This window comes from Peromyscus californicus, unplaced genomic scaffold (assembly GCF_007827085.1).
Source record: "Peromyscus californicus insignis strain IS unplaced genomic scaffold, ASM782708v3 Scaffold_10__1_contigs__length_136768540, whole genome shotgun sequence".
Taxonomy (NCBI): Eukaryota; Metazoa; Chordata; class Mammalia; order Rodentia; family Cricetidae; genus Peromyscus; species Peromyscus californicus.
In genome coordinates, this window is record NW_026294391.1 from 52,755,506 (window position 1) to 52,768,280 (window position 12,775).

The 12,775-nt window shown below is 39.5% G+C and overlaps 1 protein-coding gene across 4 annotated transcripts in view; it reads left to right on the forward strand.

The window, feature by feature from the left end:
- Nucleotides 1-12,775, forward strand: part of Heph (hephaestin) — an 88,764-nt gene that overhangs the window by 4,860 nt on the left and 71,129 nt on the right. For all 4 annotated transcript variants that reach the window (XM_052733184.1, XM_052733175.1, XM_052733167.1 and 1 more), the window contains 6 exons: nt 1,232-1,432; nt 3,608-3,852; nt 6,832-7,044; nt 7,633-7,815; nt 9,058-9,312; nt 11,400-11,568. In XM_052733184.1, coding sequence (XP_052589144.1) covers nt 1,266-1,432; nt 3,608-3,852; nt 6,832-7,044; nt 7,633-7,815; nt 9,058-9,312; nt 11,400-11,568 — 1,232 coding nt within the window. In that variant the 5' untranslated portion in view covers nt 1,232-1,265. The remainder of the gene's footprint in view (nt 1-1,231; nt 1,433-3,607; nt 3,853-6,831; nt 7,045-7,632; nt 7,816-9,057; nt 9,313-11,399; nt 11,569-12,775) is intronic.

Here is a 12,775-nt window from a genome sequence, read left to right on the forward strand (position 1 = left end):
GCTTTTAAGTAAAATAATGTGTGCAAATGTTAATGTGTGTTTATGTTTCTGGTTTTGATCCACATATAGTATGACTTAGTGCCTCCCTCCCAGGTTCAAGAATTCTAAACTTGCTTAAAACACTGAAATAAGAGGCTAGAAGGCTGAGTATCGCAGTGAATCAGGCTGGAACCTGTGTAATGAATTTATGTACAGCATTGGGAACCAGCTGAGAAGCTAAGATGTTCAAACTACTTCCTTCACATACTTTCATTTATTTTTGTTCTGTCTTTTTACCTTTTTAAAGCCAAAATGAAATATATGCAAAATGTTTATAAATCCTCTATTGCTCAGAATATTTTCAGAAGCCAACCACATCCATATAAATCGAATACAGATAAAGAAATAGAACATGACTCTTCCCTTCCCAGTCACCAATCTTAGCTTCAAGGGTGAACATTATCTGTATTTTTTATAGTGGTTGTGATGGCACTCAGGGACTAACGTACAGTGTGCAAATGTAAACAACTATCCTTACTTCCAGTCGCACAGATTCAGTTTCCGTAATTTGCCCTTTACCTGGGAGAATCATACAGTATGTATGCTTTTGTGTTTTGTTTCTTTCCTTAGAGTTGCATCTGCCATAGTTTTGTGCATAGTCGTAGCTTGTTCATTATTACTGCCATTCTGAATTCCAATGTGTAAGTAAAATGCAATTTATTCAACCATCTTAATATTGATTGGCATTTTGGCAGTTCTCATTTTGGGTCTATGACTATTCCAGTAAATGTCTTTTGATGACTTTTCATGTGTTTCTAAATATAATTTATTGATTATGGGAAGTAGCAGCTATGAGTCATTTTTGCTTAAGGGAAAACAGGCAAAGGAAGAATTACTGACTTGATTAAGGTACCAAGTCAGCCAGTATAGCCTAATCATGATTCTGGTGACTGGTTCCTGATTTGAGGGTCAGAGTACATTCTTTCTTCCACACTGCTGAAAGAACAGAATTCAGGTTTCTCTTCTGAAGGAAGTGGTACAGGTGAATTTTTAACTTTGTTCTCTAACAACCTGTGTATAGAGGCCACTGAATATTTGTTGGACTGAAAGGAATCTAGTGAGGTTAAAAAAAAAACCTGGGTGAATTGGGTTTTGTTTTTTCAGCCATCTCATCTGTTTCTTGCTTCTACAGTTTTCCATCTACATGCAACATTTCTTTGTTTTCTTTTATATATTTTTTTCATGCCAACAGATTCCATTCCTGGGTTCTCAAAGTAGTGTGGGCCATGAAGACAGGCCATTTCCTCTGGGCTTTACTGTTCATGCACTCCTTGTGGCTTCTGCCAACTGATGGAGCCATTCGAAACTACTACCTGGGCATCCAGGATGTGCAGTGGAACTATGCTCCAAAAGGAAGAAATGTCATCACAAACCAGTCTCTGAACAATGACATGTAGGTTTAATCTCATGTATTATTAGAGGTACAGATAAAAGAGGATATTCTTGAGGTCAAGCAGTAGTCTTTTGAGGGTACTTTCTCAGAGTACCATAGCAGCCAGCTTCCAATCTCTTTGGGCCACACATACAACAACAAGTTTCCTGGAAAGTAAGTTGTTTTAGGACCCAACATCCCATCCCAAGTTTGTTTTTCTGCAATGAAGCACTTCAGCATTTTTAGATTCCTAAAGATAAGTCCATATTCCTTTGCATCTAAGATGGGATTCATAATGCCCATCTAGTAACAGTTATTTGGTTTATTTTTGTTAAATGTAATGGATGCAGCATTTGTAAGACATGTGTAGTGGAACTATTCTCTTGTAGTTTGGTGGAAATACCCGAATTCTAGATTCGTGAAAAAGTCTTATAAGCAAAGACATGACAGTAACAGATACTCCTAGACAAGAGCTCTAAGGGAGATGCTATACTAGATATCTACAAATACACCATTCACTTCCCAAAAGATCCTTAGGAAGTATGAATATTATCAATACTGTGGTATGAGGATAGAACCTAGGATCTTGTACATGATAAACATGAACTCTACCACTGAGAAACATGTAACTATAGGTAGTCTTGATTTTATAGATGATAAAACAGGCTCATGAAAATCAAGTGACTCATCCAAATCCTATTACCAATAAATGGAGGAGCTGGGATTTGAATCTCTGTCAAATAGATGTGTGTATTTGATTTTTTTTTTTTTTTTTTTTTTTTTTGGTTTTTCGAGACAGGGTTTCTCTGTGTAGCTTTGCGCCTTTCCTGGATCTCGCTCTGTAGACCAGGCTGGCCTCGAACTCACAGAGATCCGCCTGGCTCTGCCTCCCGAGTGCTGGGATTAAAGGCGTGCGCCACCACCGCCCGGCTTGATTTTGTTTTTACCATTGTACCCCTCACATGATTAAACAAACTTTCCTTTCTTTTTTCCTTATCTCTTCTTTTTTTACTCATCTGCATCCTCTGATCCTCTGTCCCCTCTCCTCTCCCTTTCCCCTTTCTCTTTCTCTTTTTTGTTTCCTAAGACAAGATCTTACTTGTACTCTGCCACAGGCTATTCTGGAACTCACTATGCAACTCTTGCTGTGTTTAAACACATGACAATGTTCATGCCGCAACCTCCCAAACAATGGGAAGGTTTAACTTTTCTTGATGTTAGATACTGGTTGGTGCTTCACCAAAAGTTAAAGAAAATGGATGATTGTATTGAAGCACCTTTTGCAATGGTGGTTCATTTTGTCTCTCCAAAGCTCAAAGTTTTCCATCTTGAAGTACTAACAACTCTGCTTTTCTCTTTCTGTTTTTGTAGTGCTGGCATCCATCCTAGGACCTCATATATTGTAGGCAAGTGTTCTACAACTGAGATGCATGGCCAGCATAAGCTGTCTTTTGACACAAACCATTCATCCAACTTTGGAGTCAGAATTCTTGTATTGAAATTGCTCTTGACAGAGTAACAGTTAACCACTCACCTTAATAATTTGAAGTAATAGCATTGAGTTTTTGCAATTTTCCAGGTCCTAAAAATTCCTAAAGTTTTCATTTACTTTTTTGTTTCTTATATTTGCAAGAATCAAATCCAAGGCATTATGCATGCTAACCATGTGTTTTAAGACCCCAGACATAAATACATTTTTTGTCACCATAACAACTTTGAAAGTCAGATCCTGCAGTAATCTTCATTTGGAAGATGGTGAAAGTATCTACATAGAAGTTAAAGCAGCTTGTTGAATGCTCCAAAGATTTCAAAATCAGCAGCTGCTAATTAATCCAGGTGGTCTGGCTCCAAAGCCTGTGGTCAGAACCACTATGATCTTCTGCTCTCTCTGTATAGCAGCACGATGTTAAGGGTTACATGAATGAGGAGTTATCATTTAAAAAGAATCATTATACAGATGGTTATCTCCTTTACATTGTACATTTGTTTGCACCATGTAAAAGTGACTCTTTGTATGTTAAATGTTGGTCAAATTTCAGAAATTTGATATGACTCAACTTCCTACTTCACATCGTATGTTCACAAGTGCAATACAATTCCTCTTTTCTTTTGTCAGCATTCTCTAGGAAAGAAACTTCCAGTTCCAGTTGTTTGAAGATGGTAGAAAAGTTGTAATTCTGTCTTGCATTTTCTCAGAGTGGCTTCCAGCTTCCTAAAGTCTGGCAAAAACAGGATAGGGAGTAGTTACAAGAAGACTGTGTATAAGGAATACAGTGATGGAACATACACTGACGAAGTAGCCAAGCCTGCCTGGCTGGGGTTCCTAGGACCACTGGTCCAGGCTGAGGTGGGGGATGTCATTCTTATCCACCTGAAGAATTTTGCAAGTCGGCCTTATACTATTCACCCTCATGGAGTTTTCTATGAGAAGGACTCAGAAGGTAAAGCAGCCTACCTTTCCTTTCTTTCATTTCTCCAAAGTATCACTTTTCCTTTATTGCCATCTGAGAAAGAGTTTGGATCAAGAGTTACCCCTCTCTCTGTTTTCTTGGCCTTTTGAACAGAATGTTGTTATGTGGCTAAGGATGGTTTAGAACTCATGATTCTCGTTCCTAAGCCTCCTGAGTGCTTGGATGTTATCATGCCCAGTCCAAAATAGGTATTTTTCTTACTTACTGATTTGCCACAGCAAAACTTTACTTAGAGTAAACATGGCTGTGTACCAATACATACATTGTGTAACTTGGGCAAGACATTGACTTCCCTGGGCTTCAGATTCTATATGAGGAACATGAAGACACAGTCCCTTTTTTATGACAAGGAACTATTTGAATTCCATTTTTACTGAGTATGTGAATATGCTTTTGAGAGAGAAGTTCTGTAAAAGTCATGGAGTGCTGTTCTGATTCCAGAGTCTTCCAGAACATCTCTCTCTTTTTAAAAGAGTATATTCATTTTTTTTTTTAGCATCTTCTAACATTCGAGGCACAATGGCCTAAAACAGATATTAAGTTAGTGAAGAAGTTAAAGTGGGACGTCAGTAGCTCTAATTGGGAATGAGAATGCAGAGAAAAGGAATTCTTTTATGCTGTTTATAGGGAGGTAAATTAATATAGCCATCAGGTACCAATGTTCCTAAAATTAGAACTATGTTACTGCCCAGAAATCCCATTACTACGTATATATCCAAAGGAAATGATATCAGCATGTTGAAGAGACATATACTCCCATGATTATTGTAGAGCTATTCACAATAGCCAGATTATATAATCATCCTAAATGTCCATCTACAGATGAATGGACAAAGAAAATGGTATATAGGACTGAGGATATGGAGGCTAGATTTGCAAGGCCTTGGGTCCCATCCCCATATCTGAAAAAAATATATATGAATATTGTATATGAGTATATGAATATGACAATTTCACATGCATGCACACACACATATATGAATGTTATTCACCCTTAGAGAGGAAATACATATTTTGTTTTATTACAACATGGAGTAACCTGGAAGAACACTACGTTGAGTGAACTGAAACAGATACAGAAAGATAAATACTGTATGATTTCATTATGTATGGAATCTAAAGTAGTTGTTATCATAGAAGTTGAGAATAAAATAGTAGTCACCAGAGGCTGGGGCAAAGAAAGGATAAGAGTGGGGACAGATTACTCAAAGTTCAATGTCACAAATAGGAGGAATAAGTTTTGGTGTTCTATGGCCTGGTAGGGTAGGATGCATGTAACAATAACACTTTGTAAATCATAAGGTAGTAAATAGTACTATGGTGATATACACCTATGATTTCAGCAGGAGGAAGGTAAATTCCAAGCTACCTTGGGATGTCTGGTGAAACCCTATGTCAATCAATCAAACAACCCCTTTCACCAAATCAATATTGTTAGAAGAGAGTTTTTTTTTAATGTACAGAAATAAAAATGACTCAGTTTTATTTTCTGTATTTTCTCTACAATGAGGAAGTAAGCCCACTGGTCATTAAATTGACTTTAAGCTAAAATGGGATTATTTGCTCTTTGCATTTCAAAGTAAGTGCTTGAAACCAAAGACTTCCCTTACCCTCAGGCTGGCTCTCCTTATATAATCCAGGCTGGTATTTTAACTGGAGATCCTCCATCTCCTGAGTGTTAATAGAACTGTACTGCAATGGGAGCTTGGAAGGAAGTTCTGCTTTTTTCCTTGCTTTCATACCATTTAAACTAAACATGATTTTTTCTGAATATAGCTCTTCCCAAGTGATTTCTATGTATCTCAGAACTCTTAATTATTTTTTCACTTAATTTTAATACTTAAAAAAGTACATTATCAAGTTCACATCCCCTCACCTAGCCCCTCTCCTACAATGTCTTCCCTATCCTTGTACCACTCTTCCCTCCTCCCAACTTCATGCACTCTTTTTCTTAAAGTGGACTCAGTACTCCACTTAGCCCTGCCAGTTTGTGCATGGGTGGAGGACCATTAACTGGAGCAAGAGTAGCCACTCTGGGGCCACATCCCAAAGAAAATGGACTCTCCTCTCTCGGCAGCCCTCATTTGCCATTATCTCTTCAAATAAAAGGGAAACTTCATGATTCACTCCCCTACCTGCTCTGCTTGATCTTTTGCAGGTCCTGTGCATGCAGTTCCTGCCACTATGAGTTTATGTGTGATGTGTGCAACTGCCCTCTTACACCCAGAAAACGTCTCTCAAACCATCAAAGAAGCTTTTTTTTTTTTTTTTTTGGTTTTTCGAGACAGGGTTTCTCTGTGTAGCTTTGCGCCTTTCCTGGGACTCACTTGGTAGCCCAGGCTGGCCTCGAACTCACAGAGATCCGCCTGGCTCTGCCTCCCGAGTGAAAAGAAGCTTTTTTTTTGTAGTAGATAGCTGTTAATACAGAGACCCACAACTGATCAGTATGCAGAGAATTAGGAACTGAAGAGTTCTCAGCCCTAATTGGGATATCAATATTGTGTCCTTTCTCCCAGGGCTCAGGAATGAGTAGGGAAGAGGGTGTAGAAAGATCTTAAGATCCAGAAGTAGTGTGTGACTTATAGTAGCTTCTCTCTCTTGCCTGTTGATGTGAGGACTGAGGTGAGGAACACTCTAGTACTGAATCTTGGACTTGAGTATTCCACATTTTTTATATTTTCCAACTTAATTTATTATCATTGTATATTTGTATATGATGTGTGTATTGGGGAGTGTGTGGATGTCACAGTACACATGCTGAGAACAACTTTGTGGAGTTTGTTTATTACTTCTGGCTTTACATGGATTCTTGGGATTGAACTCAGATCACCAGGCTTGCTCAGTAATTACCTGCTGAGTGATCTCACTGACTAATGCCTTCTTTTTGATTTTATATCTGCTATAATCTTACTCACCCTGGTATCAGACTTGCATATTTTTATTTTGTAGGCTCACTATACCCAGATGGTTCTTCTGGGTACCTGAAAGCTGATGATTCTGTTCCCCCTGGAGGCAGCCATGTCTACAACTGGACTATTCCAGAAGGCCATGCACCCACTAGTGCAGACCCAGCATGCCTCACCTGGATTTACCATTCTCATGTAGATGCTCCACGAGATATTGCAACTGGTCTCATTGGACCCCTTATCACCTGTAAAAGAGGTACTTACCTAGACAACCAGCCATAAGATGCAATTTGGAACATCTATGGGAAGCAGTGAGATAGTTAAATCGAGATCGTATTGAGTAGAAACTGAATGGTACCCATTTATTAGCCTGCTAAACTCTTTCCATTGTTGTGTTTTTTAAAAAAATACTCACTAAATAACCCCACTACTTTTCTGTTATTTCCCATTTCACTTTTAAAATTCAAATTAGTGATGATGACAGACAACTCACATTTGAAAAAGGTAATTGATAATCAGATGGAAAATGCAGGCATCGGGATTCAGCTGCTTGATTTGGAGTGGGTTATTCTCAAGGAGTAGTTGGGTCTGAAGACCAAGGGATTGTAGGAATTGGCTGAGGTCTAAGCACTAAGCATTAAGGATGATGGGAGGATTATTCTAGGACCTGTGTTTTCCTCCTTTATGTCACAGGTTCATCTGGCAATCTTGAAAATGAAAAGTAGCATCAGAAACATTGTCTGTTGTTGACAGCCCTATAACGTCCTCTCCCCTCTTTTCCTATTTTTTCTTATGAGAAACCCTTGTATCCTATTATTAAGGATAATCTTTTATGCTTGCCCAGGGACCCTGGATGATAACTCCCCACCTCAGAGGAAGGATGTGGACCATAATTTCTTCCTCCTCTTCAGTGTGATAGATGAGAACCTTAGCTGGCACCTGGATGACAACATTGCTACTTACTGCTCAGACCCCACCTCAGTGGACAAAGAAGATGAAGAATTTCAAGACAGCAACAGGATGCATGGTGAGCTAGGAGGGAGTGGCTGCATTGTGACAATGGAGACACTTATGTAGACTTTCCACTAGGCCTAGTATTTATTGGGTTCATCCATATCTGTTGTCCTTTTAATACTCACAACGACCAAGAGTAGGTGGAAAGACCATGGGTATGTGGATTTTCTTTTGTCTTTGAAAATATTAAGTATCATAACATTATGGATCAAAAAATGGTACAACTCAAATCTCACCTCTGATCTCTCCAGTTATGCAGGCTGTACCCTTGCCATTAAGACTATCTTTCTCATAGTGTAGAATAGACAGGATTATTGATTCTGAATCATATATGATATACTTAGTCACCTGAATGAGTTGCCCACTGAAATAAGTAATTAATATTGCCTTGGTTTTAAAAGTATGCAAGATAGCATAATTATCTACTTTGTCGAGAAAAATGACTACTTTCAAGATACCTTCCTTATATTCTACTTTTTGCTTATATCTATTTTTTTAATTAGGGGAGAACACGAATATGGTTCCCCACAAATTATGCAGTTGAGTGTCTCATATTTAGGGAAATCATAGGGGTCAGCATGTCTGGAGTTCAATGGCTAATTGGTTAATGTCTACACAGGAAATGGTTATATTGATTAAATTAAAGATAAATAAAAGTACAGAGTCCCAAGTCATGAACAGAGAAATGATTTTAGGAATAGAATTATCCTGACTTTGTTTTTGTTAGTGGAGTCAGTTATTTGCTACTTTGGGTTATAGGGATATACTCAAAGCCATAAAGGAGATGAAATCTTAGTGGAAAGATGTAAAGGATGGATTAGGTAGTTTAAATTTATCTTGAATTTTATAAGAATAGATTACAGTGGCCATGATAGTCAGGCAATGTAACAGTCATACTGTGGAAATTTCAGAAGGAAACTGGCCAGAAAGGAAAGAATGACTTGGAAAAAAACTCACAGAACTTCTTCAGATCACTGGATTTGGAATAGTGATTTTATTACTTAATAGATCTGTGGTCTTACATAGAAGTAACTTCACTTCTGTATGTCTTCGTTTTCTCAATTTTTTGATTGAGACTAATGGTATTTGCCTATTTATTTTAATTATTTGTAAAATTTAAATGAAATAAGGCATATGTTCAGTGCAGTGTGCTCTTTAAAACTTCATTTGAATGCTATCTGCTCTTTTTATCAGATGGTAAAAGGCTTTTCCCATTTATCTGTCTTTTCCTAATTTCTGAAATTTTCTTCTGCAGCAATCAATGGGTTTGTCTTTGGGAACTTACCTGAGCTGAGCATGTGTGCACAGAAGCATGTAGCCTGGCACTTGTTTGGGATGGGCAATGAAATAGACGTCCACACAGTTTTCTTCCATGGACAGATGTTGACGACCCGTGGACACCGCACTGATGTTGCTCACATTTTTCCAGCCACCTTTGTTACTGCTGAGATGGTGCCTCAGAAATCTGGAACCTGGTTAATTAGCTGTGAAGTGAACAGCCACTTGAAAAGTAAGGTCTAATCTTTTTCACTCTTGGAATATGTGAAGGAAGTGTAGTTAATGGTCAGTAGGAAGTGAGGCTTCTAGCTTGGAGCCATCTCAAGGCTTCTTGATGTAAGTAACTAGAATGAAGTCAGATAGATTCCTTGACTCTGCCATTAATGTGCTGGGTAAATTTAGAAGTAATATTTTGGCTTAATCTTCCTGTCTCAGTTAGGGTTTTATTGCCGTGAAGAAACATCATGACCACAGCAAATCTTATAAAAGAAAACATTTAACTGGGGCCTGGCTTGCCGTTTAGAGATTTAGTCCATAATCGTCATGGTGGGAAATATGGTGGCATGCAGGCAGACATGTGCTGGAGAGGTAGCTGAGATTTCTACATCTGTTTCTGCAGGAAGCAACAGTCACACTAGACCTGGATTGAGTATTTGAGACCCCCCCCCAAAAAAAAAACCCACCCCCTAGTGACACACTTCCTCCAACAAAGCCACACCTAGTCCAACAAGGCCACACCTCCTAATAGTGCCACTTCTTATGGACCTATGGGGTCCATTTGTATTGAAACTACCACATTCCACTCCCTAGCCCCCCATAGGCTTATAGCCATATCATAATGCAAAATGCATTTAGTGAAGCTTCAAAAGTCCCCGTAGTCTATTAACAGTTTTCACCCTGGGAAAGTCCAAAGTTCAAAGTCTCTTCTGAGCCTCATGGCAATATCTTAACTGTAATCCCCTATAAAATCAAAATAAAAAGCAGATCACATACTTCTAACATATAGTGGCACAGGATATACATTGCCATTCTAAAAGGGAGGGAAGGGAGCATGGTGAGGAAATACTGGACCAAAGCAAGCCCAAAACCAGCTTGGCAAACTGCTGCTTTCTGGGACTGGAACAAGGACCCCTTGTTCAATTACATCTTCACCAGGTTTCTGTTTTGCCAAAATATCACAAGAACGTTCTCTCAACCACATACTAATATTCTTCTCCTCCAGTGCCTCTTGAGCCAGGCCCCCACAGTTCAAATCACCCTCAGTACCACTGTCTTCCATGTTCCTATTAGAACAGCCCATTAAGCCCCACTTAGAGAGCTCAACTGCTTTTCTAATTCAAACTCTGCATCTTCATGTCTGATGTAGAAGTGCTCTTCAGATCTCCAACTCCTTTCAGCTTTGTTGACTGCAACACACTTCTTTCTCTTGGGCTGGTTCCACTCCCTGTTGGCAGCTCTCCTTGGCAGGTATCCCATGGCTCTGGCATCTCCAACATCTTGAGGTCTCCAAGGCAATCCAGGCTTAACCTTCACATCTTCACGCAATGGCCTCTCTAGGCCTCCATGCAAGGACACCCCTGATACGTGCCTGGCCTCAGTGGCTTTCCTTAGTCATGGAGGGAGAGTCCATAACCCTTTTCTTCTGTCCTTGACTCTAAAGCCAGAACCATGTGGACAAAACTGCCATGTTCTTCTGCTTTCTGGGAATGGAACATGAACCCCTTGTTCAATTACATCTTCACCAGGTTTCTGTTTTGCCAAAAAATCACAAGAACCGTCTCTCAGCCTCATACTAATATTCTTCTCCAAAACCTCTTGAGCCAGACCCCCACAGTTCATATCACAATCCGAACCACTGTCCTCTGTGTTCCTATTAGGATTGTCCATTTAGGCCCACTTAAAGAGTTCAACTCCTTTTCTAATCCAAAGTCCCAATGTCCACATTCCTCCAAACACCCTGAGGCATACTTCCTTATGCTCTTCATTTACAGAAGATGTGTGTTCAGACTGAGGCCTTCCTAAGGTCTTATAGTTAGTGATGCATAGTTGGCTTAAACTTGGGTCTCCTGACTTGAGTCTTTATGATGTTGCTGCAACATAGATCCTTTGCAGAGGCAAGGATGAAGATGTGATAAATGCATCAGTGATTTCCTGGACTCACTCTTTCTACTAGCCAGACTGTTGAGTCAGGAAAAGTGACTTATTTGGAGATAGAGGTAAAGAAATTAGAAGAGGATGGGAGGAGACAAAATAAGGAAGAATATATCCTCTGAGTAGGAATCTTAGCAGTAGAAAGGGAAAGATGTGTATTTTTTCCAGGTGGCATGCAGGCCCTCTACAAGGTCGACTCTTGCTCCATGGACGCACCTGTGGACCAACTCACAGGCAAAGTTCGTCAATACTTCATTGAGGCCCATGAGATTCAGTGGGACTATGGCCCATTAGGGCACGATGGGAGAACCGGGAAGAGTTTGAGAGAGCCAGGAAGGTAAGAGACAGAGGGTTCCTGTACCTACTCCTACCCAAACACCTGTTATACTCCTCCTTGAAATCTCTCTTTACTTGGAGGGTCACAATCTTGCCTAGACGGAATTGCTATTATTATCCAATTTCTGGTGGTTCTCTTGTTCGCAGTATGTAGCAAGCCTTTTGCAAGGTTGCATCATATACTCAATGTTCCAAATAGAATTTGAGGTCGTTACTCCTGAATATGTGGCCATGTTTAGAAGGGAAAGCCCAGGTGGGACCAGTTCCTCATCAATCGAAATGACTTTTCTTTATTTTTATCAATTATTTGCCTCCTTGCTTTTTTTCTTTCTTATCCTATTCTGAAGAAAACAACTGAGAATGGGTATTTAACAAAAAGCACCCTGAGAAATAGGTGGAAAAGAAGGGGCTGCTTGTGGTGAGTCCACGTCCATCCTTTTGTAGGAACTTCTCCAGTTTCCTTTCCTTTTTATATGAGCCACATTTACAAAAGTTAGAGTAGAAGGTTAGTTCTTTACTCAGTTGCTAGGCCTTAAGTTTCCAACCTATTGGGTCATTGGCAATATGAGTTCTTTCACAGAGGTGGCACTTGGTAGATGACTAGGGCAACACATGGGGAAGATACTTGGATACCATTCTTTCAGTAAGCAATGGAATGAATATAGAGAAACCATAAAAGTTGGCACTGGCCTTCTGGAGTGCCATCTAAAAGCCCTATCTAGGCTTACCTACTTAGTAGGTTTTTATGGTAGAGGGAAGGATTTTTTATTTTCTTTTAATAACAAAGGGTCTAACTATGTTTCTCTGGCTGGTTCAAGTGATCATCCTGCTTCAGGTTCTGGACTAGCTAGGACTACATGCCTCTGAGGACTGAAAGCATACATTAATGTGCCCATCTTGATAAATGAGAATAAAAGATGGGAATTACCTGAGGATAATTTAGATTAGAAATAAGGGGGTATTGAACAGATTGGGCTGGGTTGACTGGAGGGTGAAATACAGCAGCTGGCTTAGGATTCAGTCACTCTACCTGCATAGAAATCACTGACAGGCAAGAAGTTTTCAAATGCTGGTATCTAGCATCTTTTGGTTTTTTGTTTTCAGTGTTTGACAGCAGCAAGTGATAGCAGCAGGCAGACAAAAGCAGCAGAAGCATCAACCTCTTATATTGCAAACCTTATGCTGGATTTAGCAGTGGGGCACTTAGT